General features: G+C 43.7%; 1 protein-coding gene across 5 annotated transcripts in view; it reads left to right on the top strand.

Annotated features, from left to right (window-relative positions):
- Pus10 (pseudouridine synthase 10) overlaps positions 1–27,138 on the top strand; it is an 81,301-nt gene extending 54,163 nt beyond the window's left edge. For 4 of the 5 annotated variants that reach the window (XM_052734673.1, XM_052734671.1, XM_052734674.1 and 1 more), the window contains 7 exons: positions 4,987–5,043; positions 6,001–6,077; positions 6,165–6,220; positions 7,868–7,985; positions 15,335–15,477; positions 19,281–19,380; positions 25,728–27,138. In XM_052734673.1, coding sequence (XP_052590633.1) covers positions 4,987–5,043; positions 6,001–6,077; positions 6,165–6,220; positions 7,868–7,985; positions 15,335–15,477; positions 19,281–19,380; positions 25,728–25,766 — 590 coding nt within the window. In that variant the 3' untranslated portion in view covers positions 25,767–27,138. Of the gene's footprint in view, positions 1–4,986; positions 5,044–6,000; positions 6,078–6,164; positions 6,221–7,867; positions 7,986–15,334; positions 15,526–19,280; positions 19,381–25,727 lie in introns of all 5 variants that reach the window. The other variant, XM_052734672.1, reaches the window with a different exon arrangement.
- Positions 27,139–27,592: the final 454 nt, after the last annotated feature.

Genomic DNA, 27,592 nt, shown 5'->3' with positions numbered 1-27,592 from the left:
GCACGTGTGGGTGCATTGGAGCCTGGAGGCCAGTGCTGGTGTCATCCTCAGCTGCTTCCACCTCACTCTGTGGACAAGGCCCACTGAACCTGGGGCTCACAAGCTGGTTAGACTGGCTAGCCAGGGGCGCCAGGGACCTGCTTATATTCACCATACCCATCAAGTTACAGATGCACGCCGCCACACTTCGCTTCCCTTTTTTAAAGATTTTTATTTTTTTAAACTGTGTAATATGTGTGTTTGTATATGTGTATGTATGTATGTGTGTATATGTATATGTGTGTATGTATATGTGTGTATATGTATGTATGTGTGTATATGTATATGTGTGTATGTATATGTGTATATGTGCGTGTATGTATATGTGTGTATGTGTGTATATGTATGTATGTGTGTATATGTGTGTATGTGTGTGTGTATATGTATATGTATGTATGTGTGTGTGCATATGTGTGTATGTGTGTGTATATGTATGTGTGTGTGTATGTATATGTGTGTGGGGGTGCATGTGAGTGCTGTGCTTAGGGGGGATAAGAGCATTGTGTCCCCCAGGAGCTGGAGTTCTGGGTATTTGTGAGCTACCTGATGTTCAAGAGCAGCAAGTACTCTTGCTGTGGAGCCATCCCTCTAGCTAGGCTAACTGGTGCTAACACGGGAGCTGGTCTGTGAACTTGGCTCCTGGTGCTAACACGGGAGCTGGTCTGTGAACTTGGCTCCTGGTGTTAACACAGGTGCTGGTCTGTGAACTTGGCTGCTCGTGCTTATACATGAGACAAGCGACTCAGCTGTTTCCTTAGCTGCCATGAATTATTTTCTGAACAGAGAAGAAAAATAACCTAGAAGCCTAATATTTCCAGATTTTTAGGAAAAAGACTTTGAGGCATTTCACCTACTTAATATTTGCAAACTGCTGTCATTTACTGAAGACTTGAAAATAAGCTCCACTTAAAAGCCTCTCTTGGGCTGAAGATGTCATTCACCATGCACTGGGCTCTGGCTTTGCTTCTCAGCACTGCACCAAAAAGAAAAAAGAAAAGACGCTTTGCTCGATTTTGGGGTGTGTGTGTGTGTGGCTGCCTCACTTCCTTTCTGTGGGAATTCAGGTGTCTTCAGTTCGGACTATTTAGGTCTCAAGACCCTGGCTTCTTCAGGGCTCAGGGACTGCTAGTGGCAGTTTTTCATGTGTTCATGAAGCTATTTATGGTCCTTCCTCTTGAAGGGAGAGTACTGTCCTCCAACTGAAAGTGACAAGTTGTGAGGCTGAGGATGTAGCTCAGTTGCCCTGGGATCAATTCCCAGCACCATTAAGTTAGGCATGGCGGCATAGGCCTAGGATCCTGGGACTTGGAAGGTAAAGACCGGAGACCCACAAGTTTAAGATCATCCTTACTATAAGGTGGTTTGAGACCAGTCTGGGCTCCTGAAACTCTGTCTCCAAACAAACAAACAAACGACAAAGACACAGGCCAGGCGATGATGACGTAGGCCTTTCATCCCAACACAGAGGTGGTCTGATCTCTGAGTTCTAGGACAGCCTAGTCTACATATCGAGTTCCAGTCCCGCCAGGGCTACACAGCGAGACCCTATCTCAAAACAACAACAAAAACCCCCAAACAAGAAACAAAAGCAGATTGCGTGTTCATAGAGAAACTGATTGAGAGCTTACTGAAAAACAATAGTCTGCTGGACCTGGGTGCTCACTGCTCCTGTGTGCAGGGTGGGTGGTATAGTCTTCTGGACCTGAGTGCTCACTGCTCCTGTGTGCGGGGTGGGTGGTATAGTCTTCTGGACCTGAGTGCTCACTGCTCCTGTGTGCGGGGTGGGTGGTATAGTCTTCTGGACCTGAGTGCTCACTGCTCCTGTGTGTGGGGTGGGTGGTATAATCTTCTGGACCTGAGTGCTCACTGCTCCTGTGTGTGGGGTGGGTGGTATAGTCTTCTGGACCTGGGTGCTCACTGCTCCTGTGTGTGGGGTGGGTGGTATAGTCTTCTGCACCTGGGTGCTCACTGCTCCTGTGTGTGGGGTGGGTGGTATAGTCTTCTGGACCTGAGTGCTCACTGCTCCTGTGTGCGGGGTGGTTGGTATAGTCTTCTGCACCTGGGTGCTCACTGCTCCTGTGTGCGGGGTGGGTGGTATAGTCTTCTGGACCTGGGTGCTCACTGCTCCTGTGTGCGGGGTGGGTGGTATAGTCTTCTGCACCTGGGTGCTCACTGCTCCTGTGTGTGGGGTGGGTGGTATAGTCTTCTGGACCTGGGTGCTCACTGCTCCTGTGTGTGGGGTGGGTGGTATAGTCTTCTGGACCTGGGTGCTCACTGCTCCTGTGTGCGGGGTGGGTGGTATAGTCTTCTGGACCTGAGTGCTCACTGCTCCTGTGTGCGGGGTGGGTGGTATAGTCTTCTGGACCTGGGTGCTCACTGCTCCTGTGTGTGGGGTGGGTGGTATAGTCTTCTGCACCTGGGTGCTCACTGCTCCTGTGTGCGGGGTGGGTGGTATAGTCTTCTGGACCTGGGTGCTCACTGCTCCTGTGTGTGGGGTGGGTGGTATAGTCTTCTGCACCTGAGTGCTCACTGCTCCTGTGTGTGGGGTGGGTGGTATAGTCTTCTGGACCTGGGTGCTCACTGCTCCTGTGTGCGGGGTGGGTGGTATAGTCTTCTGCACCTGGGTGCTCACTGCTCCTGTGTGCGGGGTGGGTGGTATAGTCTTCTGGACCTGGGTGCTCACTGCTCCTGTGTGTGGGGTGGGTGGTATAGTCTTCTGCACCTGGGTGCTCACTGCTCCTGTGTGCGGGGTGGGTGGTATAAGCTTGTTCAGAGTTCCTGACTGATAACAGCATTTGTCCACCATGCTTCTCAGCTGGGTGACTGTTATTTCTGTCAGCGGTTCATATTTGCAGACTCTGGGGAGATGAGTTTAGCAGTTGCCTCCTTAAGGTTGACAACTGTATGGAATAAACAATAGCTGGGTGAGCAGCTCTGTTTCATGATAGCCACTCTGTCCCTAAGGAGGACATACAAACTTGTCTCTCCTTGCTTTAATGGCACATCCTGTTATGTACTTGCTAATCCTGTAGTTAATGAGTATTAAGTATTGATACACTCAAAATCAATGAGTCTAGGAAATTTTCCCCTAATACTACATTTACTACTTTATTTACTGACTAAAATGTTTGTTGGGTCAGTTCCCTGTGGGCATGATGAGTTACAATGTAAAGTCCAAGCTATGTGTCTTGGTATTCTGGGACCTTCAGTCAGCTGGCACCTGCCTGGGGTCTGAGAGCCGCTGAGTAGCCGAGCTGCCTACTGGTCCAGATAATCACTGCTCTTCATTGGTTTTTGGCATGTCCTTCCCTTCGAGGAAATGCTTAAAACCCGGGACTTAGGGCATAAGGCCAGGCACAGTTGAGATTCAGAAAAGTAAGTTTTAAGTATATATTCTCTAGTACTAAAGACTTCCAGCTAGTTCTCATTATACACTTTATAAAGTTTTAAGGGTTTTCCCCTATAAATGATTTCTATTCTAAGTTCCAAAGTGTTTTCTTAGTTTCAAGTTGGAAAACATTTCTAAACGGGAGCTGGTGACATGGCTCAGTGGCTGAAGGCGTTTGCTGCTAAGATCCATGGCATGAGTTTGATCCCCAGGTCCTCCGCATGTGCACCATGGCACACGCCTGTACTCACAGACCATCACACACACATACACATGTAACACCGTGGTAAGAAATAGAATAAAGGTTCAAAACTAGAATTGTGCTCACAGTGCAGGAATGTCCTTATGTTTGTTTCCTGACATGTGTCTACATGTCACATTAAACTCTCTGATTCTCCATAAAGGGTGACTCTGAGGATGAGGACCTTGTCCACCTTGTTTCCTGTGTCTCTCTAATGTCACTCAACGTGCATTGCCCCAGCAGACATCCTGAGTGAACACACTAGTGCTTTGTGAACCAGAACCCTCCTGCCCCTTCCTCTTTGTCAGAGACCTTAAATGTCATCGTTGTACAGACTACTCAGGGTTCCCAGAGCCTCCCAGCCCTTCTCAGCCCTGACCTCTGCTTATGTCTTGGTGGTCCAGTGTAACCTGGTGGTTAATTGATTCTGGTGTCAGAATGCCTGACCCACTACCCGTGGGTGGCTACCAGAACTGCATTTCTTCATCCGATGTGACTGTTGGCAATGGATTCATCCTGCCTGTCTCACCTTCTTTAGAAGGAAAACGAAAATGTGCCAGTGGCATCTGTTTTAAAGCACTTGGAGTAATGCCTGCTCAAGTGTTTGCTGTGGTGACAGAGTCTTCCATTTGATCTGTATCTATGAGCATTATTATGTAGATCCTTAAAACTACTTTCCCTGTCTGACATTCTCAGCTCTTGGTCTGTGGTGATAAATTCGTCTTGGTTTGTCCAGTGGTTTTCACATGGCTCCATGTTGGGTTTGGTTGTATACTCAACTTGCTATTTAAAGGTCAGAACTTTCTTCTCTCACTTTTTTCCCCATAGAGTTTAATTTTAACATGATTGCTCTTGTTGTGATGCTTGCTTTAAGAAAAAAGACAAAGTTTTTGCCGCAAGCCAGAGGCCAAGGAGGTGGGGCCTTTCCTTAGCCTTGCCTTTCTATGAGATGGGGATATAGATGCTAGTTAAACTCTGGCTTTGATGTCAGAAAGATATAGCTCTGCCACTGGATTGTTTAATATTACCTAAATCTGTGAAGCATAATGTTCATTTATTTAATGCTTCATCAAGTTATGATAAGGATTAAATGATGTGTGTATAATTTTACCCCAGTACCTATAATGAGTAGTATTTATTATTATCATCACTGTTTTTAGCCAAGATTGAGATTAGAGATGGGGTGATTCATTATTGCTTGAGGTCCTCTCCCATGGATTGCTGGGACCACAAGTCCTTCAGTGGATTTCTGTCAGCGGTTGGAACAAAGTATACTAGAGTCTCTCATCCTTTCCTCTCCTTGTTCTGCTTCTTACAGGTTTTAATTTCTCATCCTCTGGAAGAGAAGATGTAGATGTGAGAACTTTAGGAAATGGTAAGATGGCCTCAGTACCACCTGATGAGAACTGGCTGCTGATAATCACCTGTGAGGCAGTAGCTTTCTGTAGTCACTTAGAACTACAGTGGGAGGACCCAGGCTCCTCCAGATGGGGAGCATGTGGCTTGTGCGGCTACCTCTGTAGACTATGATTTGTGTCTGAACAGCAGTCATTTCTTCAGAGACGTTCTTACCACAGGCTGTAATCTGTAATGGACTTCATGTGCATTAAGAAGAAAAAGGTTTTCCCTCAAAGTTTATTAGTTACTCCATTTAAGAACTTTTCAGGCCAGTTGGTTGTGGCCCATGCCTCTGGAGGCAGAAGCAGGTGAGTTCAAGGCCAGCCTGGTCTACATAGTGAGTTCCAGGACAGTCAGGACTATGTAGAGACCCTATGTCAAAAAACAAACAAAGAATATCTCAGAAGTTACCAGTTTTCAATATGTCTATCTTTATTTGAAAATGATTCTACTCTTTTAGCCTTCATTTCTCTCTCTTGTTTTATCTTGTTGAGTTATAAGAAAGATAATGAGAATTAATTTTGAACTGTTTGATGTTTGTAGTGCCTTCCCCTTGTGGAATCACGGTTGTTCCATGTCACTAGTAGATTAACTGGGAGAATGGATCTCACCTTGTTGTATCTGGGCTTTGCTCTCTATGACAATGTTAGTTCCATTAGTGTAACCAACTTAATTAGTGGTTATTTAAATTTTATTTTGTAATTAACCCAGGCTTGTGTGCGGCCCTCTGGGAAGGCAGTCATTTTCACACCAGCCTTCCTGCCCCACCCCCGAAAGCCCCTTTGCTCTTCACACTTTCTCCCCTCCCCCAGATGTAGTCATGCCACTGAACCTTCAGGCCTCTAGTGCACAGCCTGTTCTCACACCTCCTGCCTCTGCCCCAATGTTAACTCCATCGACACATTTCTGTTTCATGATGGGCGTGCACTTCCAGGAAGGCCCTTCGCAGTGGAGCTGCTCAACCCTCATAGAGTGCATTTCACTTCACAAGAAGTCAGGGAGCTCCAGCAGGTAAACACTTGTGTGGACGCATCTTGTTTGTGCAACCCCGTGACTGAGCTAGAGTTGATAATTGTTTTTCTTTCTCTGCTGCCACAGAAGATTAATAAGTCATCTGACAAAATCCAAGTACGTGACTTGCAGCTTGTCACCAGGTGAGGATGGGCATGCTGGAGAGATTCTAAAGGGACGTTTTTGTAGCTCATATATTGGGTAAGGGGATTGCACACAGAGTATGTTAAGAAAAAAAATCCAACTCCAATTAAGAAATGGGAAAATGATTAAGTAGACATTTCTCCAGGAAGGATGTGTGAGTAGTCAACGAACGTGAAATGATACCCAGCGTCTTACACTAGGGCTGTGCAGGTCAGAGCTGCAGTGAGCTAAGGCTCACTTACACCCCCGAGGAAGGCTATCATTGAAAAAATAAAATAAAATAACAGATGCTGGCGAGGGCATAGAGAAGCTGCCATGCGCATTGCTAATGGGGTTGAAAGTGGGGCCACTCTGAATGGCATGTTGACAGTCTGTCAAAAATTCAAACGTAAGGTGACCATATGACCTAGCAGTTCCCCTTCTAGGTATCACATCAATGACAGAAGTGAAAACATACGTCACCCAAAGATCACCAGAGATGTTCATAGTAGTGTTTTCACAAAGCAGAGAAGAAGCCACCAGTAGCACGGGCCTATAATTTCTAACTGGAGGCCAAGGCAGGAAGGTTGGAATTCAGGGCTTTCCTTGGCCAAATAGTGAATTGCAGGCCAGCCTGGATTGCATAAAACAATTATGTTTTTTTAAAAAAAGTAGATACCACTTATCTATCTATAGAAAAACACAAAGTGAAATTGTTGTCTCTTCTTATCCTTGGAAGATGTGTTCCAGGACTTGCTGTGGGCACCCAAGACTGCAGATAATACTGAATTCTATAAATAGTATGCTTTTCTTGTATATAATTGATGAAAAAGATTGACTAAAAAACTGAGAACCAGTCAGGACCAGAGAGAGCACTGGATGTTCTTGCAGAGGACCTGGGTTCAGTCCCAGCTCACATGCACATGGTGACTCACAACCTGTAACTCCCACTCCGGGGGAGCTGATTCCCTTTTCTGGCCTCCAAGGACACCAGGCTCTCATGTGACATACATACCTACATGCAAGCACTCACATATACACATAAAATAAAAATAAATCTTTTTTAAAAAGCCATGAAAAAATAATTGCTAATAATAAAACATGGCAATTGTAGCAATATACTATAAGGTAAGCATCAATTGCCTGCTTTTAAGTTTTTGTATGTAATACTTTTAGTAGGAGGTTGACAGCAGGCAAAGTGAATTTATGGGTAAGGGGGACCTACTACGTACCCCTCCAATGTAATATGGTTTGTTTGTTTGTTTGCTTTGTTTTTCTTTAAAAATGAAGAAGTATGGAGTACTGATTCATACTGCACCATCAATGCCCTTGACCTTGACAGCATTGTGAAGGACAGAAGCCAGTCAGTCACCACTGGGTGATCGTACCTAGTAGGTAGAAAGTCAAGTAGTGCTAGGTCATCCTGGGCTTGGGAAAGGAATAGGAAGAAAGTGCTGCTGGGTGTGGAGGGTCCTCCTGGAGCAGTCGGAGTTAGACTGTGCTAGATGCAAAGCTCCAGGAACAGGAGAGTTCATAGAACGTACCGTTTAACCGGGGAAACGTGCAGTTATACCTCAGCCAAGCTGTGTAAGGGAGCAGAGATTCGGGACAAGGTTTGTGTGTATTTTATGTCCTGGGACAAACTTTCCTTTGTTATTGGTGTTTAGAGAGGCAATCGGGTATATGAAGGAAGGTGAGGAGGGTAAGACCAAGACCTACAGTGCCTTGATTTGGACGAATAAAGTCATACAGAAGAAAGACATTGGATTCCTAAATGACCTAAAGGTACTTTACCTGCAGTTTTTGATTTGTTTTCTTTTGCTTCTAGTCTATTACCAGCAAGCCATAGTGCGTAGGCTTTGGGGTCTGTGTGACCTACCTTCAAATCCTGGCTTTCCAGTTCACTGGCAGAGTGATCAGATGCTTGTCTAACTCTTGGGAGAAGCAGTGTTTCGATGGGTGGCGGTGGTGGTGCACACCTTTAATCCCAGCACCCGGGAGGCAGAGGAGGTGGATCTCTGAGTTCAAGGTCAGCCTGGTCTACAGAGTGAGTTCCAGAATAGCCAGGGCTACACAGAGAAACCCTGTCTCAAAAATCAAAAAAGGAAAAAAAAAAGAAAGAAAGAAAGGAAAAAAAGAAGAATCTGTGTTGCTGACTCTGAAGACAGACTCACAGGTTAAACCCTGGGTCTACATTTTGTAGTTGTATGACTCTGGACAAATCCTTAGTTTAGCCTGTATGCTTCATCTATGAAATTATGTTAGAAAAACTAAATTAGTTCAATTGTACAAAGCATTTCAAATGGTACCAACCACATAGAAAATATTGAGGAGTCCTATTATATTTGGTTATCTATAAAAATTAAATATAAAATAAAATGTATTTAATAGAATTGATACTAAAATTACATATATGAGTGAATAAAGTGTAACAGTTATGTGAAGCACATGTATTTTGTGAGAATGTCACTGTAAAGGACCTGCTTGTCCTGTGGAACAGCTCTTGTCTCTCCTGTAAAGACAGTCACAGTGGGTAAGAGCTCTCCATGCAAGAATGAGGACCTGAGTACTCCAAAGTTTTCTCTGGTCCACCCGGCCCCGAGGTCCCTCATAAAACAACCACTCAGAGGCTTGATACTATTACAAACTGTGTGGCCGTAGCAGGCCTCTTGCTAGGTAGCTCTTATATCTTAAATTAACCCATTTCTATTAATCTGTGTTTCGCCACGTATTCCGTGGCTTTACCAGTCTGCTGGCATGTTGCTCCCTGGGCAGCAGGCTGGCATCTCTCCAGACTCTGCCTATCTCTCTCCTGTCTCTCTCCTTGGATTTCCTATGACCTTGCCATAGGCCAAAACAGCTTATTTATTAACCAATGGGAACAACATATTCACAGCATAGATATATATATATATTATTGAAGCATTTTACTATCTGTGTGGCATTTACTTTTCTTTTTTAGTGCTTTTTTTTATTTTAGGTGTCTCTGTCTGCACATATGCCTTCATTCCAGGAGAGGGCATCAGATCCTATTATAGATGGTTGTGAACCACCGTGTGGTTGCTGGGAATTGATCTCAGGACCTCTGGAAGAGCAGCCAGTGTTCTTAACCACTGAGCCATCTCTCCAGCCCGGTTTTAGCTTTACTATAGTAAAATTATATATAACGAACAGTTATCAAGCAAGAATTACAATTACAGTATCTAGTCTATTTGTATTTGGCAAAATTAAAAAAAATTTTATCAACTATTCTATATTTGTGAGTCTAAAGTTTCATATCTAATTTATCTTGTATCATAACCAAGGAAAATTATAACTATCTAGTCTTCAACTACATCAAAGACACCAGAAGGATATAATATTACCTAAGAAAACAGGAAGTGCTTTGTAATCAACTTCTAAAATTTTGGAAATGACAGAGACAGCTGGCTGCCTGGACAGTCACACAAAGTTCCTCTGCAATGTTGGGGCATCCATCTTCAGCCTATAGGTCTAGAGTTTCTCAATTGCTCCTCCCTGTGTCCTGTAAAATGTCTGGCAGCCTCCTCTGCAAAGCAGGAACATCTTGCCTTGTTTTGGCAAAATTTAGTGGTCACTTTTCCATGGGTCCTGCATGTCCAGTTACAACATTTTGTCAAGCAGTCCAGGCAAGAACAGTTTCTTGCCCAAATGGCTACTTTTGCCATAAGGAAAGCAAACTCCATATGGTATTTCTTCGATGCCCATCATCCTATTTGAAGTAAATTGGTGCTGCCAGGAGCAGACATGTCTCACTGTCCAGAAAGTCTGTTTTTAAAACATTTTAAATGCCATATTCTGTAGGTTTTTGAAGTGTTTGAAAATTACCTACCTAATTGAAATATATTTATGTATACCTAGAAAACTTAATTAACATGACTATAAGTTTGATAATCCTAGATGACTTTAATCTGTATTTTTTAGTTATACATTACAATTTTAAATGAGTTGCATAAACACAATACCTTAAACAAAAAATATATATAGTATAACAAAATTAATTTTAAATTTGTATAAATAAACTAAAATCCATAGCAATATAAAACATTTTAAACAAGTTGTTGCTCTTTAAAAGTAGATTCAATAATCTACCCTTTTATCTTATCTATATCATATCCCCTGTTTTTAATTTTAGAAAGAGATTGACTATGACCAATAACAATTTGTAACCAAACCATAAACAAAGACAAATATCCATAATCCACTTTTTGGGAATGTGGGTGTGGTTTTCTAGGCTACCTCCTGCTGATGGGGCGGTGCTGGTAGTCTTATGGGGACACAAAGAAAATTTTAGGATTATGCTCAAGTCCTGACTGGAGTAGTCTGTGAGGCTGTGTTCTCTGAGCCAGTTGCCTTGACGCTGTTCTGGATGTTGGATCATCCGGAGACCTCTCGGGGGTCTTCCCTGATGGAACTCTATTAATCTGGAAGGAATCCACAGGTTCTTATCTTCTGTGGAAACAAAAGCAGAACCTCTTTTCCAAAGCAGCGTATCCTTAGACATGAATTCTAAAGTCAAGATACCTTTAAAATATGTATATTGGTTTAACTCAGCAGCCTTTACAATCACATGTCTCTCTCCAGTTAAAAATCCCAAAGAGAATATAATCCAGACTCTCTGTGTGATTTCCATCTTTGCATGGCTATTTTTATATTACTTTTACTCTCTCTTTAAAGACTTTAATTTTTAAAATGATCTATTTCTTTATATAACTGTCTATCCTCCTTTTCCTCTCTTCCAAGCCTACTTACATTTTTACATAGAATGTAAACCATTTAGAGTTTTATTCCATCTGATTCTGTCTTTTGTGTATCTATAATCCTTTTCTGATCATTGCAAACTGCAGTGTGGCTAAGATTGAAGCGGCAGCCCTGGCTGCTGACTCCACCCACTTCAGCTTCCCAACATGGCAGAGATATCCAGGAGAAGTTACACTTACCCCACCCACTCTGGGGTCCATGCTGCCTTCAGGTAGCATACAGCTGACCCATAAACCTTTCTGTCTATATTAGTAAAAGCTAAATCTGCCATGCAGCATGCTGCGCAGCTTGGAGACCTGTGTACTGATGCAGGAATCTTCCATGCTGTGCTCAAGCCCGAATGCTGTGGTGTCTCTGTTCCATGGCGTCCCTGTATCTCGGCCTGAATGAGGCATGCAGTAGGAAGCTGGTTTTGGCTCCGTTTTAGAATCTCTTATTAAGTTTTCTCAGGTTTTAAGTGGAGACTCCAGCCAACATGTTGGACAGCCAAATGTAGTCGAAATTTTTCTCCAGTTCCACCCGGCCCTGTGGTCCTACAGCCGCTTATAAAAATCACTCAGAGGCTTAATATTATTTACAAATTGTATGGCCTATGGCAGGCCTCTTGCTAGCTAGCTCTTATATCTTAAATTAACCCATTTCTATTAATCTGTGTTTCGCCATGAGTTCTGTGGTTTTACTAGTCTGCTGGCATGTTGCTCCTTGGGCATCTGCCTTTCTCTTTCCTGTCTCTCTTCTTGGATTTCCCACCTGCCTCTAAGCTGCCTTGCTGTAGGCCAAATCAGCTTATTTATTAACTAATGAGAACAACATATATTCACAGTGTACAGAAAGACATCCCCCAGCATGAGTCTGAGTTTCAGCTCCATGTTAAAACCAGGCGTGGCCATGTGTGCCTTAACCCCAGGGCTGTGGAGGCAGATACAGCAGTCTCCAGTGACAGTGAAGGACACCTGTGGTCCTCTGTCCTGTGCATGCACCAGAGAGAGGAGAGTTCAAGGCTTGAGTGAGCATAAATGAGCACAAAACGTATATAACTTATCTGCATAATGGAGTCTTACTACCCAGATCTTTAAAATTATGTGGTAGAGCTGAGTGTGGTGGCTTAGAAGATTCAGGCAAGAGGACCACAAGTGTGAGGTCAGCCTGGGAAATACAGCAAGACCCTACCTCAAAGAACCAATTATTTAAAGTGATACTTGTTAACATGGGAAAATGTTATCCTACGTGCTAAGGGGAAAGCTGTAAGAATAACTAGAGGGTAATGCCTTCTGATTTCAGCACATCCAAATGTGCTGTGTGTACACACGTGTGGTTATGTAGAAAACAATATGGCAAAAATTTTCATAAATAAGATTTATACTTAGTCATGAAAAGTATAGTACTGAATAGATAAAAAAAAAAATGGATAAAGGTGAATGAATAGACGGTTGAAAAGGAACAACTCCATGATCAAGAATCGTTTGGAATGCTGTTCCACCTCCAGGACAGAGTAATAGATGGCATTACTCCATTCCTTAAGTCGGCAAGGCAGACAGTAGCTTTTCAGACTTGGAAGGCAGTGGCAGTGCTGTGAGAAGAACCAGCCGTGCTAATGACCTCACCTCTGTTGACAGGCTCTCTGCGGAGCGTGACTCCTGCGGAAGGCCGTGCGTGAAAGGAGCTTTTCTGACTTTGTTCACAGTGGCAAAATCAGCAGTGTCAAACTGGAAAGAAAATGACGTTAGCTGGATGTAGTGGCACAGCACATAAAGGTCTGAGTTCAGGCCCAGCCTGGGCTGTGAGTAAGACTAAGCAAGCCAACAGAGCAGCTTTGGATGAGCTAGTGGTAGAGTGAACGAGCATCCTGTAGCTGTTAAAAATAAAGCCAGAAGCAGGGTGTGATTTTACTTAATGTGGGTTAGTGTGTGTCTGTACATATCAAAAAACGTTGGGGAAAGACTGCAATGTCAGAGTCTGGCTCGGGAGACAAGCAAAGCGAGAGATGTGAATGTGGCAGGGAGGGCATGCATCCTCTGTCCACCCAGAGACGCCTGTCACCTCCACAGGCTTTGCACTTGCTCTTACCTAGGGCCTTCAGGACAGGAGTCTGGGTTTTGTTGTGGTTTGATTGAGACAGGTTACTGTGTAGCCCAGACTGCCCTCACACTCACTGTGTAGCCGAGGATGGTGCTGACCTTCTGGTCTTCCTACATCCACCTCTGAGTGCTGGGCTACAGGTATGTGTCACCACGCCTGTTTTTGTGCTGTGTAGGGATTGAACTCGGATATGCAAGCAGTGTACCAAGTGAGCCACATCTCCAGCCCCAGAGAAGTAGATGCAATGCAGACAGATTTATGGACTCTGTAAGATCATATACCCTTCGTAGTGTATAAGTCAGCTGGATATAATGGTGCATGTCTTTAAGCCCGCACTGAGTAAGCAAAGGCAGACAGATCTCTGAGTTCAAGGCCAGCCTGGTCTACATAGTGAGATCCTGTCTAAAAAACCAAACCAAAAACCCACCAAAAATGTAGATGTGTGAATCATTTAGAATGCTATTAAAAAAGAAATTCATTTAAAAAAAAAAGGTTTGGGAGCTGGCATTGAGGGTCAGTGGAAATAAGTCCATTAAAAATAGATTCAAGGGCTGGGGGTGTAGCCCAGTGACAGGGTGCTTGCCTAGGGCAAGGCCCTCAGCCTGAGTCCCAGCACTGCAGAAACAAGACAAAACAGCACAGTTCGGGGGTTACCGTAGCGCTAACTAAAAAGTAACATAGAACGGTGGCTGTGTAGGGACATTGCAAGTGGTGAGAGACCACTCCCGGGCACACTGCTGGGCCGGGTTGGTTTCTAGTGACATTGTTGTAGTTTACAAAATTCCCATTGGCTTAGAGGTAGAAGCTGAGTTACTTCTCTGCAGGTTCACACTGGCGCCTCTTTAAAGGGCAGCCTACTGCAAAGGAAGAGCTGTCCTTGTGTGCTTCTGAAAATCAGCCGTGGGGACAGCACAGCACAGAGCTCAGAGGGGGGTAATGGTTTCCTTTTGTGGTCTAAACAGCAGACCAAAAGGACACATGGGCATGTGTACTGATGAGTACTGAGTTAATGGCTCTGGGTGATTGGCTCCTAGTCAGTCCTGGGAGTCAAGTCACAGAAGCCAGAGAGGAGTTCTCACTGGATAGTTACTTGTATTTGTTTGTATTTGTTTATTCATTTCTCTCTCTGTCTCTCTCTCTCTCTGTCTCTCTCTCTCTCTCTCTGTCTCTCTGTCTCTGTCTCTGTCTCTGTCTGTCTCTCTCTCTCTCTCTCTCTTTCTACAAGTTCTTACCATGAAGCTCTGGCTGTCCTGGAACTCACTCTGCAGACCAGGCTGGCCTCGAACTCACAGAGATCCACCTGCCTCTGCCTCCTGAGTGCTGGGATTAAAGGCGCGCGCCACCGTGCTAGGCCATCCCTGCGAATTTAAAGGCTGTGTGTTTCTGTTCTCTGAGTCTCTATATACATCATTATAACTCTTCATCACAGTTCATTCTTGAAAACCTTGGTCTTTTTAGCTAGAGAAAAGTCAAGCCCCGTGGAGACAGCTCACTCCTAAGAATTATAGACTCATAAAAAGCACAGTGGGGAGAGGCTGTGGACTCTGCCTTCAGGATCAGCCGTGCCCTTCAGTGCGGCCTTAGTCAGAACTTGCTCTTCTTCCTTGGTGTCTGGAAAGGAATGCAGGCTGAAGCCTTTCCCTCCTTAGTGGAGACTGCTCACTCATCATGCAAATTCGGAGGCGCTGTTCCAGCAAGAAACTGCAGAGAAGTCAGAGTTCTTAAGAACCAACTTGTCTGGTTAGCCTAAAATCTATTTTTAAAAGGTTGAAGTAGTTGACCTTTTATAGTACTAATCCCTATTTCTTAATTTATATCACCTAGCATATGGGGAAATCTCTAATTTGATGTAATTATAAGAAAAAGCAGCATGTATCACTGAAAAAATCAGAATTGTTAAGATACAGGCGAATATTATTTTTGAAAGCTGGAATTTTATGTAAATACTGGAAGACTGAAGTCCTTACTTTTATGTCAGTCACTTTGTGGCATTAGAAAACAAAGGTAACAATGTTGTCTTCTAGCAAAGTCCTATGCCAGAATCCCGACTGATGTGTTAGGTATCAGGGCAGAAGAGCCGGTGGGATCATTCCCTTCCCAGCCCCTGTCTTATGATAGGGGTGGTAGTATTCAGAAAATGAGAAGTCCTGTTGAGATAGAGCCTGAGGAGCTGCAGCTGGTTCTGTGTTAGCGAGTCCCCATCCTACTCTGACAATGATGGGAACTAATGTGGTAAGCTTTGGGTGGCTCTGTGATTGCATCATATCCTCCTCTAGGACTTAAAGATTGACCAGAAAACACCTCTCCGGGTCCTTCACCGAAGGCCTTTGGCCGTGAGAACTCGGGCCATTCACTCTATGGAGACACGCTACCTGGACGAGCATCATTTTCGTCTGTATTTGAAGACCCAAGCTGGAACGTATCCTTCTCCTTTGCGTTTGCAGAGACCTAACCAGGATGGGATCAGGTAGCTCCTGCTGCCCTTGACAACAGGTTCCATTGATCTGGGAGACACTTACTTGTTTGTTAGAGATGTGTTCTCCTGTACCCCAGGGCTCTTGTACTCCAGGCTGGTCTTGAACTCCTGATCCTCCTGCCTCTACCTCCCAAGTGCTGGGATTACAGGCCAGTGCTACCTCAGGTGATCTGGGATGTTTTGGAAAGGATTTGCGTGTATTCGTTTAATATTTTGGATTGGAATCAATACTTTGTTTTTTGAAGTCTGTTTTCCCATTTGTGTTTCAAAACAGTGTTTTAAACCATGAAGTATCCATCAGTTAGTTCAATGCCAGCTTTAAAATGTACAGTTCTGTTATAGTGTCTTACCCGGTGTTTATCATATAATATACTCAAAAAGTACTTTTAATTGATTCATTTGCTGTCTTTACACATCTTACAAGTCACATATTCATAACCCTATTTGATCCTCTGAGTATTTCAAATGTTTGCCCAACTGATGAAACGGGTGATAGAAACATCGGTATTTTACTATCTTTAAAGTCTGAGATTAGCGCTCGCCATGCTGTCCAGAGGCTCAAGACGAACACTAAGCAGTCCTCTGTGTGTGCCTCCGGGATGACAGGAAAGCCCCACACACTGTGTCCAGTGCTTTGTGACATAGTGATCGTAACTTACATACTGGCCTGTGTAAAAACCCAAACCCAAACACCACATGTCACCACCATAAGCAATAATACATCAGTGTTAGGATAGAGTTCAAAACTCCAACATTTTGACTGTGTTTTAAATAGAAAAGATTGTAACTCAGAGTTTTAAATACCTACCTGCCAATGCTAATACGTTGTTAATAACCTATTTTGACTTGTGGCTTTGGGGTCAGAACTGAGTTTCTAATCAAAGTGCCAGAGAGCTCCAACAGTTTTAGGCTTAGTTTAATATTTGCTTTCTTTTAAGACCGCATCTCACTGTGAATCCCAGGCTGTCCTGATCTCCAGATTCTGCCTCTGCCTTCCAAGTGCTAGGGTTACAGGCATGTCTCACCATGCCTGGTTTCCTTATTACCCTTCCCAGCATGGGTGTGTGTGCGTGTGTGTGTGTGTGTGTGTGTGTGTGTGTGTGTGTGTGTGTGTGTATGCCCTTCCCAGCATGGGTGTGTGTGCGTGTGTGTGTGTGTGTGTGTGTGTGTGTGTGTGTGTGTGTGTGTATGCCCTTCCCAGCGTGTGTGTGTGTGTGTGTGTGTGTGTGTGTGTGTGTGTGTGTGTGTATGCCCTTCCCAGCATGGGTGTGTGTGTGTGTGTGTGTGTGTGTGTGTGTGTGTGTGTGTGTGTGTGTATGCCCTTCCCAGCATGGGGGTGTGTGTGTGTGTGTGTGTGTGTGTGTGTGTGTGTGTGTGTGTGTGTGTGTGTGTGTTCCAGTGGCATGAAATGATAAATCTCTTTTAATTGGCATGCAGGTAGTGCATAGTTCTGTGTACAACAACATACCCTTCCCAGTGGGAAGAATCGAGGGCTGGTCACAGATGGTATTGTCATCATATTGCTGTATCTGAGGTGCCTCTCCTCTTAAACATCTTTTCCCACCTTTGTTCCCATCCAGTGCCCTGGATTGACCTTGCTGAACTGGGGTGTCTACTCCAAATCTACTCCAAATACCTTTTCCGTTCTGCACTTTGAATCAGGGATGATTTGTGCAGATTCTGATGGGCAGCTTGTTTCTTCTTTATTGTTTGGAGCACATTTGGCTATTGTAGATGGAATTCAAAGAAATCACAGATGTTAAAATTTATTTTGACTTTGGTATTGGGGATTGAACTCAGGGCTCATACATACTAAGTACATGTCTTACCACTGAGCTTCATGCCCTGCCTGAGATTATAAAAACAAAATAAAACTAACCCCATCTTTAATTTACATGCCAAGAAGGAATTCTTTGCCTTTTGGAAAAACTAACACCCTTTGGAAACAGCTACATATATATATTTAATATGTTAGCCAAGAAGAACTGGTAACTGTAAACAGCACGTAGTTCTCATAGAAGTCCATGTCCTTTGTGTTCTCAGTTCCTGTGTGCTGGCCCAGGTTTGCACAGCCCAGCACTCCATCCAGGCTGACTGCCTCCAGCCTCATCCCTCCAGCATGAGTCAGGTCCAGACCTTCCCACTGCTTCTGGCCTCCTGTTTGGTCAGCTTCCTTCTTTATTACTGGCTTTCTCTGAAGAAAATCAGAGAAAAAGAATGGCAATTGAAGAGAATCTGTGAATTCAGGGGAAAGCTGCTAAATAACAGTATGTCTTCTGTTTGATTCAGAACATGTAGTGGAGGAGGAGGTGAGAAAACTTGTAATGTTGTCTCTTAGTGTTGAGGATGCATTCATTTGCCCGTGCAGACGCCAGTAACTACTTGCACGGATGCAGTTTTACTCACGCAGTGTTCTTGTTCTTGTTTCTTAGTGAACAATGGGGAAGGTGTGTGTTTTTCAGATAATGTCAGGGCTACAGCAGAGTGCTGTGGAATGCTAATCTTATTAAGAACAAATTCCAGATTAAACCATTGCCTTCAAAATGTAAAGACCTAGAAAGAGAACACAAAGTTGCTAAACCAAACTCAAAAATAATTTAGCCAGGTGTGGTAGTTCACACTGGAATCCTGTCGCGCAGGATTGCTTCTATTCAGGACAGGCTGGACTACACCGTGGTTCCAAGGGCAGGTTGGGGTGCATGGCGGAGCACTCGGGAGCAAACACACAGAAGGAAACAAACAAAAAGCAAACAACATCAAACAAGCAAAAACCACCTTAATTCTTTGGCTCACAACTGCCTGTAGCTGCAGCCTCAGGGTAGAGGTCCTGCTCCCTTTCTGACCTCCAACATCACCCGAACATGGTGTACACGCACGAGACACACATGCATGCGTAAATATTAAGTATTACGTTTATTTTTAAAGAAGACTAAATTAATAATTTAATTTTCCCTTCCATCTTAATGCTAATGTGTTACAAGGAGCCCCATCGTTGAGGTCACTTTCTGAGGGGTCTTGTGGAACTTACCATTTGGTAGATACCAATTGCCATTATTAAAAAATGGGATCAGATATCAAAATAGAAATGGAGACAAAAAAAGGCTTAAAAAGAAAAGCATTGGGTTGGGCATGGTGGCACATGCCTTTAACCCTAACATTCAGGAGGCAGAGGCAGGTGGATTTCTGAGTTGGAGGTCAGCCTGGTCTACAAAGTGAGTTCTAGGCTAGATCTACACAGTGAGATGCTATCTCAAAAAAAAAGAAAGAAAGAAAGAAAGAAAGAAAGAAAGAAAGAAAGAAAGAAAGAAAGAAAGAAAGAAAGAAAGAAAGAAAGAAAGAAAGAAAGAAAATGCACTGAACTATATAGTTAATTTAATGTATACCCGAACCTTGGCATTTTGAGATGAGTTAATAACCCAAAGCTGGGGTGGGAGAGGCTGCAGGTTTCCAGTCTCAGCACTTGGAAGGTGGAAGCAGGAGGATCCAGGTCAAGTTCATGTAGCCCGGGGTACCCTGTCTGAAACAAAGCAAAGCCATGGCCTCTGGTGAGTTTGATGTAAACAGAGGTTCTGGTTACTCTGCTGGCATCCAGGCCGCTGGCATTCAGCTTATTTTCTGAGATGCACATCTCAAGTCCGAGTTTAGAAATGACATCTCTTTTGTAACATTTTAAAATTCTATTTATTTTTCCCTTCCACTTGCCAAAGTAGTTGGTACTGCATGATCTTTTCCTTAAACAGACCTAGCTACATTAAAGAATTTGTACACGGAGACTTTGGGAGAACCAGGCCGAATATTGGCTCTCTGATGAACGTGACCGCAGACATTCTTGAGCTAGATGTGGAGGTAAAGTATTTTATGGGGGAGTGTGCATCTGCAAATCAAATTCAGCTAAATTAGGTCTTTTGACACTAAACTAAATAGCACTGCCTGTCTCCATGGGTATTTTTTTATATGAGGGTCTTTTTTTTTCTTAGATTTATTTTCTTTTATGTATATGAGTATTTTGTCTGCATGTATGTCTGTGTGCCACATGTGTGCCTAGTGCTCCTGGAGTTGAGAAGAGGGTGTTGGGTATCCTGGAATCAGAGTTACAGATGATTGTGAGCCACCAGGTGAGTGCTGGGGATGGAGCCCAGGTCCTCTGGTAGTGCAGCTGGTGCTCTTAAACACTGAGCCATCTCTCCAGCCCTCTATAGGTATTTGAAAATAGTAAAACCTCACAGTAGCTTTGTGGTACAGGAAAGAATTATCTTTGTAATTATTTTAAACAAACAACAAACCAGGATCCATTGTGATGCTTGTGGATTATATAATTTACTAATTGGTATCAGGTACTGTTATTTACTAATTTACCTATGGCATTAGATTAAACCTTTAAAGAAAATAAAGTTTAACGCCTCATGCATCCTTCTGATTGCTAGGGTTGTGTTTTATAAAGAATGTTAGAACTGGGCATGAGGGCGTACACTTTTAATCCCAGCACTTGAGAAGCAGGGGGTGGTGGATCTCTGAGCTCAAGGCCAGCCTGGTCTACATAGGTATTTCCAGGACAGCCAGGGCTATATAGAGATACTCTTTCTCAAAGAGGGGAGTGGGGTGGTGAACTTTCGGGCTGGGCTGAGCTCATCTCAGTAACGGCTGTGGCTGCCGAGGCCTCACTGGATTCAGTCAGTCCCTGGGATCCACATGATAGAAGCAGAGAGGAAACCACTCATTTCCTTGTGTGCTGGGGCATGGGCACGTGTGTGCAAGCATGAGTATGCACACACACGTACAAAATCAGTAAGTGTTCAAGGGGGGTATTTAAGACCACTTGCTCAAGAGCATCTACTCAGACTAGGTAGCAAATCAGGTAAGTTGGATTTCTCAAGCCAGGCATCTGTACATCTGTAATCCCAGCACACAGGAGGCAGAGGCAAGAGAATGGATTGAGTTTGAGGCCAGTGAGACCCTGACTCAGAACAAACACAGCAAAGCAGGGATTGTCTCTCAGGGCAGGTAAGAGCCCTGTGGTGTGCTGCTCTGCCCTGTAGCTGTCAGTTCAGACAGGGTTAACCTCCAGAGAAAGAACGGCTCTGCTGGGCTGTGATGTCAGGAATCAGTGCTCCTCGAAGAAAACCTGAGTAGAAGTTGAATTCCTGCCTAACTCCACTGAAAATCCTAGAAGAGGCTAGAATTCTGCAAAGGTACAAGAAGTGGACGTGTGCCCATGTGAAGACAGCCGTGGCAGTCACAGAGTCGTTAGATGGTACTTGGCTCTTGCGGGGCAGCCAGGACCCACTGTCCAGACGGTAGGAGCCTCATGAAGCTACTGTAAGGAGACAACTTAGTGTCACAGAAGTCCCGACCACATTAGTTATCCAATGCCAAATGGTCTGGAAATATACATACAAATAACATTACACAGACTGGGCAGGTTGTATTTAGGAAAATATATGTGTATGTGTATATTTATGTGTGTATATAGCAACAATTTATGACAAAAGAGACCATGAATTTGAAAGAGAGCAAGGAAGGATAGAGGGAAGGGTTTCGAGGGAGAAAATGATGTGATTATATTATAATCTCAAATAAATAATTGAAGACATTTTCTCCTAGGATGCTAGGCAAAACTCTACACTGAGCCATGCTCCAATCCATGTTAATAGACAGCTTAGAGTCAGCCCTGGGTCAGTTTCTCAGCCTGGTCAAGTAGGACCTTGTAGAGCTACTGACCCACCGTGCTATGGCTCCCCTTCCCTATCCTCTGCACACACAGTTGATTCTTTGTGTCTCGTTTTTGGTTTGAGAAACTACTCATGAACTACACATGATGATTTGGTCCATGGCTGTATCTAAAACACTAGCACAGCACGTCCTGGGAGTCAGAAAAGCTGTGCATGCATACTTGTGCAGTGGTTGTTTGGGTTTTCTGCTGGTTAGGGACTCTGAAGTGTGAAGTGACCCATGGGCTAATGGACACATTAGTTGCAGTAAGGCACTTCAAGCTTTTGGTTTGGTTTGGTTTTGGGGTTGTTTTATGATATTGTACATGCTCAGGGGACCCCGGCTGGCCAGGGTATCCCACACGTGTCGGAAAACATGCTGGGCAGATGTAGCGGCACGTCATTCATAACCCAGGTGCTGCTTCCACGTGGAAATGAGTTTATTATAATAGAGAGATAAGAGAAAGATAGGGGAAGAGGGAAAGACAGAAGAGAGAGGAAGGGGGGGTCAAGGGTAAACACCTCGTGGGAATGGAGAGAAAGAGAGTGGAAGAGAGAGAAGGTGGGCTCCTTAAATCGGACTTTTATATCAGGATGATGCAGGGTGGCCCAAATGGCGGGTCTCCAAGGGGCAGGTCAGGTTATTAAATGTCCTCCATTTTAATTATTATAAAAAGATGAGTTATGGAGCAAGTGGGGGAACAAGGGCACTGAATTCCCAAGACTGCTTCAAGCTGACAAGGGTCGAAGTGGGGAGGGGGAAACTGGCAGACACACACACACACACACACACACACACACACGGAGTCACTCACGGCAAGAGATCTCAGGCATCTGTTCCTTGAGGGAGCTGAGGAGGCAGGCTGCAGCAGTGGTGTTCTGGGAGCTTGGGGGGAAATGGAAAATCAGGAGTACAGAAGCCATGGCATCTGCTGTTTCTCTGGAGGTCAGGCGGGAAATGAATCTGCAAAATATGCTCGAAAAATAGGTGGGGTCAGAAATGGCTCTGCACGTTGTTAGTTTTCATCAGACCAGATTTCGTGATGCAGTAGCAGAACTTTCCCAGGAACTTGTGGGTATCTGTAAGACAGCTGGAGTGGATTTACATCATAGCAAAAGGGTTGAAAATTTTAAGAACCATTTGTAGTCAATGTTTTATCAGTTTATCAAAACTTCATTTATCAATATTAAAACTTTGAACCTCTGGAGTTATACCTGAAACCTGTACCATGAAGTCTGTGAATGAGGCATACCTGTCTGTAATTTCAACAGGAAACTTATTGATGAACTATTAAGGTGCTTGTAATCTCAGGATTGGGGCTGTTAAACTGGTACCCTAGTCATCAAACATCGTCACATCTGAGAAGGATAAATTTAAGAAGTGAGACAGCTTTCCAGCTACCTAGGCAGCAGTCCCAAGTCTCTCCGTAGTCGTTGTGGGACAGAAGTCCCAAAGGCAGCACTTGTTCAGCTGATAGGCCCAGAAGATCTGACAGATTTTTTTTCTATGAAGTAGAAATTTGGGAGATCATCCTATCTGTCTTTGCAGAGAGCACAATCAATCCCTGTTGCTCCTTTTATTCACAGTCTGGACAGGATCTCAGCTTTTCACTACATGGCCAGCCTTGCCATGAGCTTCCAGTTGGAAGTTTTTTTGTGACCATCTGTCTTCTTGGAGAAGATACAGGATGCTGCCAGGAGCTGAGATATTTCTCTATTATAAAGAGCTTTTATATTAAATGCCATATTCTCAGATCTGTACAGGTGTTTGAGGACTGAGGGAACAAAATCTGTTAGATGTAGATATACAGGTTTCCCAGTTAGTTACAGCTTAATGAAGTTAGCAAGGACAGGGAGGTTCACATTCTTAAGCCTGAACAGACCTTGAGTAAGGAGATACTTTTTTTAAAGATTTATTTATTTATTATATATACAGCATGTATGACGGCAGGCCAGAAGAGGACACTAGATCTCATTACCGATGGTTGTGAGCCACCATGTGGTTGCTGGGAATTGAACTCAGGACCTCTGGAAGAGCAGCCAGTGCTCTTAACTGCTGAGCCAACTCTCCAGCCCAGGAGAGACATTTTTTAAGCCATTGGCAGTGATATCTAAATCTATTACCATTTTTAAGGCCCAGATGCTGTAGTTCTGATCTTTGAGTACAGCCAGATTATAATCCTGAATGATATATATATAGAAATAATCATCTCTCAAGGTTATTTAATACCTTTTTTTTTTTTTTTTTTGGTTTTTCGAGACAGGGTTTCTCTGTGTAGCTTTGCGCCTTTCCTGGTACTCGCTTTGGAGACCAGGCTGGCCTCGAACTCACAGAGATCCGCCTGCCTCTGCCTCCCGAGTGCTGGGATTAAAGGCGTGCGCCACCACCGCCCGGCCTATTTAATACCTTTTTTGTTCTGCATAAAGAAGGTCAAGTGTCTTGTCTTATTGCAGTATTGGGTCCAGTTTCTTGGTATATCAATGAGCATTAGGTAGCCAAGTCAGTTCCCTATGCCGGGGGTTCCACTTTTAACTTGGCCTATACCCTGTCCTGAGAGCAGGGAGCATAAGACGATGCATTCTTCTCCATAACTGCTTCAAGCTGAAACAGGACACAGGTGTTCAGGACCCTGGCTAGTCAAAGGTAAGGAGGGAACCCAGGCAATGTGGCATTTATCAGAAGTATGTGGTTGTCTGACCTAGCTGTAGAGACAGAAAATAATTATGTTTTTGGTTGGATTGGTCCACCATCAGCCTTCAGCAGGTCCATGTCTCACAGATTGAAGTCAGTAGCCGATGCCTGGATGTGTCAGTCAGCCAGATGGAAGCCCACTGAAACAGATTAGATTAGAGACGAGAGAGTTAAAATTTTATGAATTTATTTGGAACCTTCTGGCCCATGGTCTTAGTGGTTGGGAAGGGGAGACCAGGAGGGAGAGAAATTCCATCCTCAGGAACAGACATGTGAGGAAACTCATTTGTCTGGAGCTTGTTTGACCTCTGTGAAGTGGATCCAGTGGCTTCTTTTGATCCTGTGAAGTTTATATGAATTCTTATTTTATAAAAGGACATGAAAGTTTTAGATGAATTAGTATCATCAATCAGTACTAAAATCCAAATTGTAGAAGAGCAGGTAATGAGTATCTAGGCTCTTACCTTTGAGTCCTAGCAAAACTAAAGATTTGGGTTAAAAAGTATGTACTGTTTTTATTTAGAGAGAACCAGTTACAGATTGGGCAGAGATGTCTTTGGCCTGATGAGAAGTTTAAGTTTATATTTAGAAGACAACCAAGGCAAATTTAAAATCCTGAGCTTGTGACCCAAACTGCATCAGAACTCTATTAATGTTAAAATCTGAAATTTCAAAATCTTAATATAATGATACTGCCTGCATGTGGTTCCACTGATGCCCCCAAGGGGGCGCATATGTCTGGGCCCTGCCCATAGAAGCAGCTGCAGAGGAATGAATGCCAGGCTGTGACGGGACCTCTGCCCTGCCCAGACAGCTGGAGTGCCGGGCACCCACTCATGCTTGAGCCACTGACAGGAAGTGACTTTTTGTTGCCCTTACTAAAGATGGCGGTGAGGTCATATGACCTGTCCCCCTCAGACCTTAGCAAAGACAGCATCTACCTGACCACGTGACGACCCTTATCAAATATGGCGACTGACCACGTGGTCACATGTTTCTTTGTTTTCTCAAGACAAACTGAACAGATAAGGTGAAGCATTTAAAAGTTAGTCAGAAACAAGTTTATGTGGCCATTTTCCCAAGCCCTGGCAGTGGAGGAGAGGCAAGAAGGAAGGACCTGGGATAGGAGAGGGTAGGCTGGCCTTGAACTCACAGAAATACATCTTCCTCTGCTTCCTGAGTGCTGGGATTAAAGGTGTGTGCCACCACCGCCCGGCACTTGAACTGAATTTTAAAAGAAACAAAAATTCTGAAATGAAAAGATACTTGATGCTTTTTAGTTCTAGTGATTTTCTGTATTCATTTGCTTCACATTTAGTCACAGACTGCTTGAGCCATGTGCCATGTCATACTGGCCCCACTAGCTGATATCACCTAGTGACATCATACCTTAGTGTAAGAAAGTACACTCTGGTGTTTGCCCAGTGGTGAAGTCACCTAATGACACATTTCTCAGAATATGTCCCCACCGTTAAGTGATACAGAACTATATTTTGTTAAATATAGATGGTAGAATGAAAATGACCAGAACAACAGTTGTTGAGTGTTGTGAGGAAAGTGTGCCTACCCAAATCTGAATTTGTCTATACTTTACTCACAACTGGCATTATGGTTTTTCAGTTTCTTCTCCTGGGAGCAGGAGGTATAGTAGTAATTGTGTCTCCGTTAGTTCAGAAATGGGCCTTCAGTGTTGCCGCTCTCATCCGATGTAATTTCTCCTGCATTACAGTAAAACCGTCCCCAGCGGTGATTGCCAGAACGTCTGTTTTAATGACTTGTTTTCTTTCTTTCAGTCTGTAGATGTTGACTGGCCACCTGCTTTGGATGACTAGCTCTCACATGTCACACAAAGGGTTTTCCTGACATGATGTGGACATACAGGCGGCGTATCCTGGAAAATGACTTACCCACCACAACGGTGTCTTTAAAACGACTTGGATCATGTTGATCTGTTTCTAAAGTTCACTGTAACATCTCAGGATTCATATGTATGCATAGCTTGTGTTCTCTTGTTCTGAGTATGTCTGATGTTTTCTCATCCCCTGTTTCATGACCATGAAGCCAAACTAGGAATCTAACCCTTTTCCTTTTTAATTCTGTCACTTAGAGAAGTGTGCAGTGGGAACACTGTTAAAAGGAGCTGTGACTTCTTCCAGCGAATTTCCTACAGGAGACACAGTACCTTTGAAGGAATCTGCTAAAGTTTTCAGATCATCTGAATAAACGCTACAACTAGACTCTTGTAGTAGAGTGTCCTATGGTATTCTAATGTGTCAAGTGCACATCTGATAGTAATATTTTCCCCAGTCCCCTCAAGCTGTTATCAGTGGAAGTACTTTAAAGTATGATTTGTCAAAAGTCCTAATGACCTCAGGTTACTATTTTGACAATCTAAAGTTATCAGTACTTGTCTCCTGTAGAAGGCAGTAGCAATGCTGGAGATGTAACTCTAGAGCCATGGTTCTCAACCTGTGGGTCAAGACCCCCATAAGGGTTGCATTTCGGATATCCTGCAAATCAGATATTTACATTACAGTTCATAACAGTAGCAAATTACAGTTATGAAGTAGCAATGTAATAATTTTATGGTTGGGGTCACCACAACTTGAGGCACTGTATTAAAGGGTCACAGCATTAGGGAGCATGAGAACCACTGGCCTAGACACTTTCCTACATCCTTTAAGTAAAGTGAAACAAGTGCCTTCAATAACTTCTGTTCCTGGGTCACAAGTTCACAAATTTGAGGTTGCTAAACAAATACAAACATATTTTACAGTGTTTCAATTATTTTCTAACTTCAAACATTTTAATAAGGTATAGCTAACATATTTCATAAACAAGGAAATAAAGTTAAATGACGGCTAAGATATCAGTTACTCCTGTTAACCAGGTCTGGAACTGGAGTGTGTCTCCAGGCTCCTTTCTCTAAACTCTGGTCGTGAGCACCTGTTGCTCCTGTGCATGACAGTAACCTCAAGGATGTCAGTCAGATGCACAATGCCAGGAGATTGCCTTCTGGAATTTGGATAGCAAATAGCTCCCCAAGAAATGGCTAATGTATGTCTTATATGACTTCGTATAATTATTTGTAATGAATGGCATGATGAAGAAGAGAAATCTTAAAACCTATTGAACCAGAAGAAGATGGATTAATTATTAAAAATTCCAGAAGGAAAGCTCAATAAAATTTAGATTTAAGTGTAATTTTCATCGTCTGGCACAACTTCTTGACCCTTATCTCTCTCTCTCCATCCATCTCCCTCTCCCCCTCGATCTCCCTGTATCTTTCTTTCTTGTTTTTGATACATTGATTGAACAGTGTTTGATTATTCATGTTTCTCTGCACACAATTCACAGATCCTTAAGATGTATTTTAGTATGAGGGTCATGCCACAGCTGGGGCCATACAGATCTGAGTGGCCTGTGCTGCCACAAGGTGCTATGGTGATGTTTGGGTCCAGAGCTGTAGCTGAGGGCCATGTCTGGGTCCGTAGCCCTACCTCAGGCAGCCAGGGTCTGTGTTGATGTCCATGGCTCCTGATGCCATCGAAGACCATGCTGATGCCAGGGTTCTGGGCCACCACCTGGTGCCATATTGGTGTCCGAGGGTCACACTGGGGCCATGTCAATCTGAGTGGTCTGCACTGCCACCTGGGGC

This window comes from Peromyscus californicus, unplaced genomic scaffold, assembly GCF_007827085.1.
Source record: "Peromyscus californicus insignis strain IS unplaced genomic scaffold, ASM782708v3 Scaffold_13__1_contigs__length_99412109, whole genome shotgun sequence".
Taxonomy (NCBI): Eukaryota; Metazoa; Chordata; class Mammalia; order Rodentia; family Cricetidae; genus Peromyscus; species Peromyscus californicus.
Note: the sequence above shows the minus strand (reverse complement) of the source record. Positions and strands in the feature narration are given on the sequence as shown.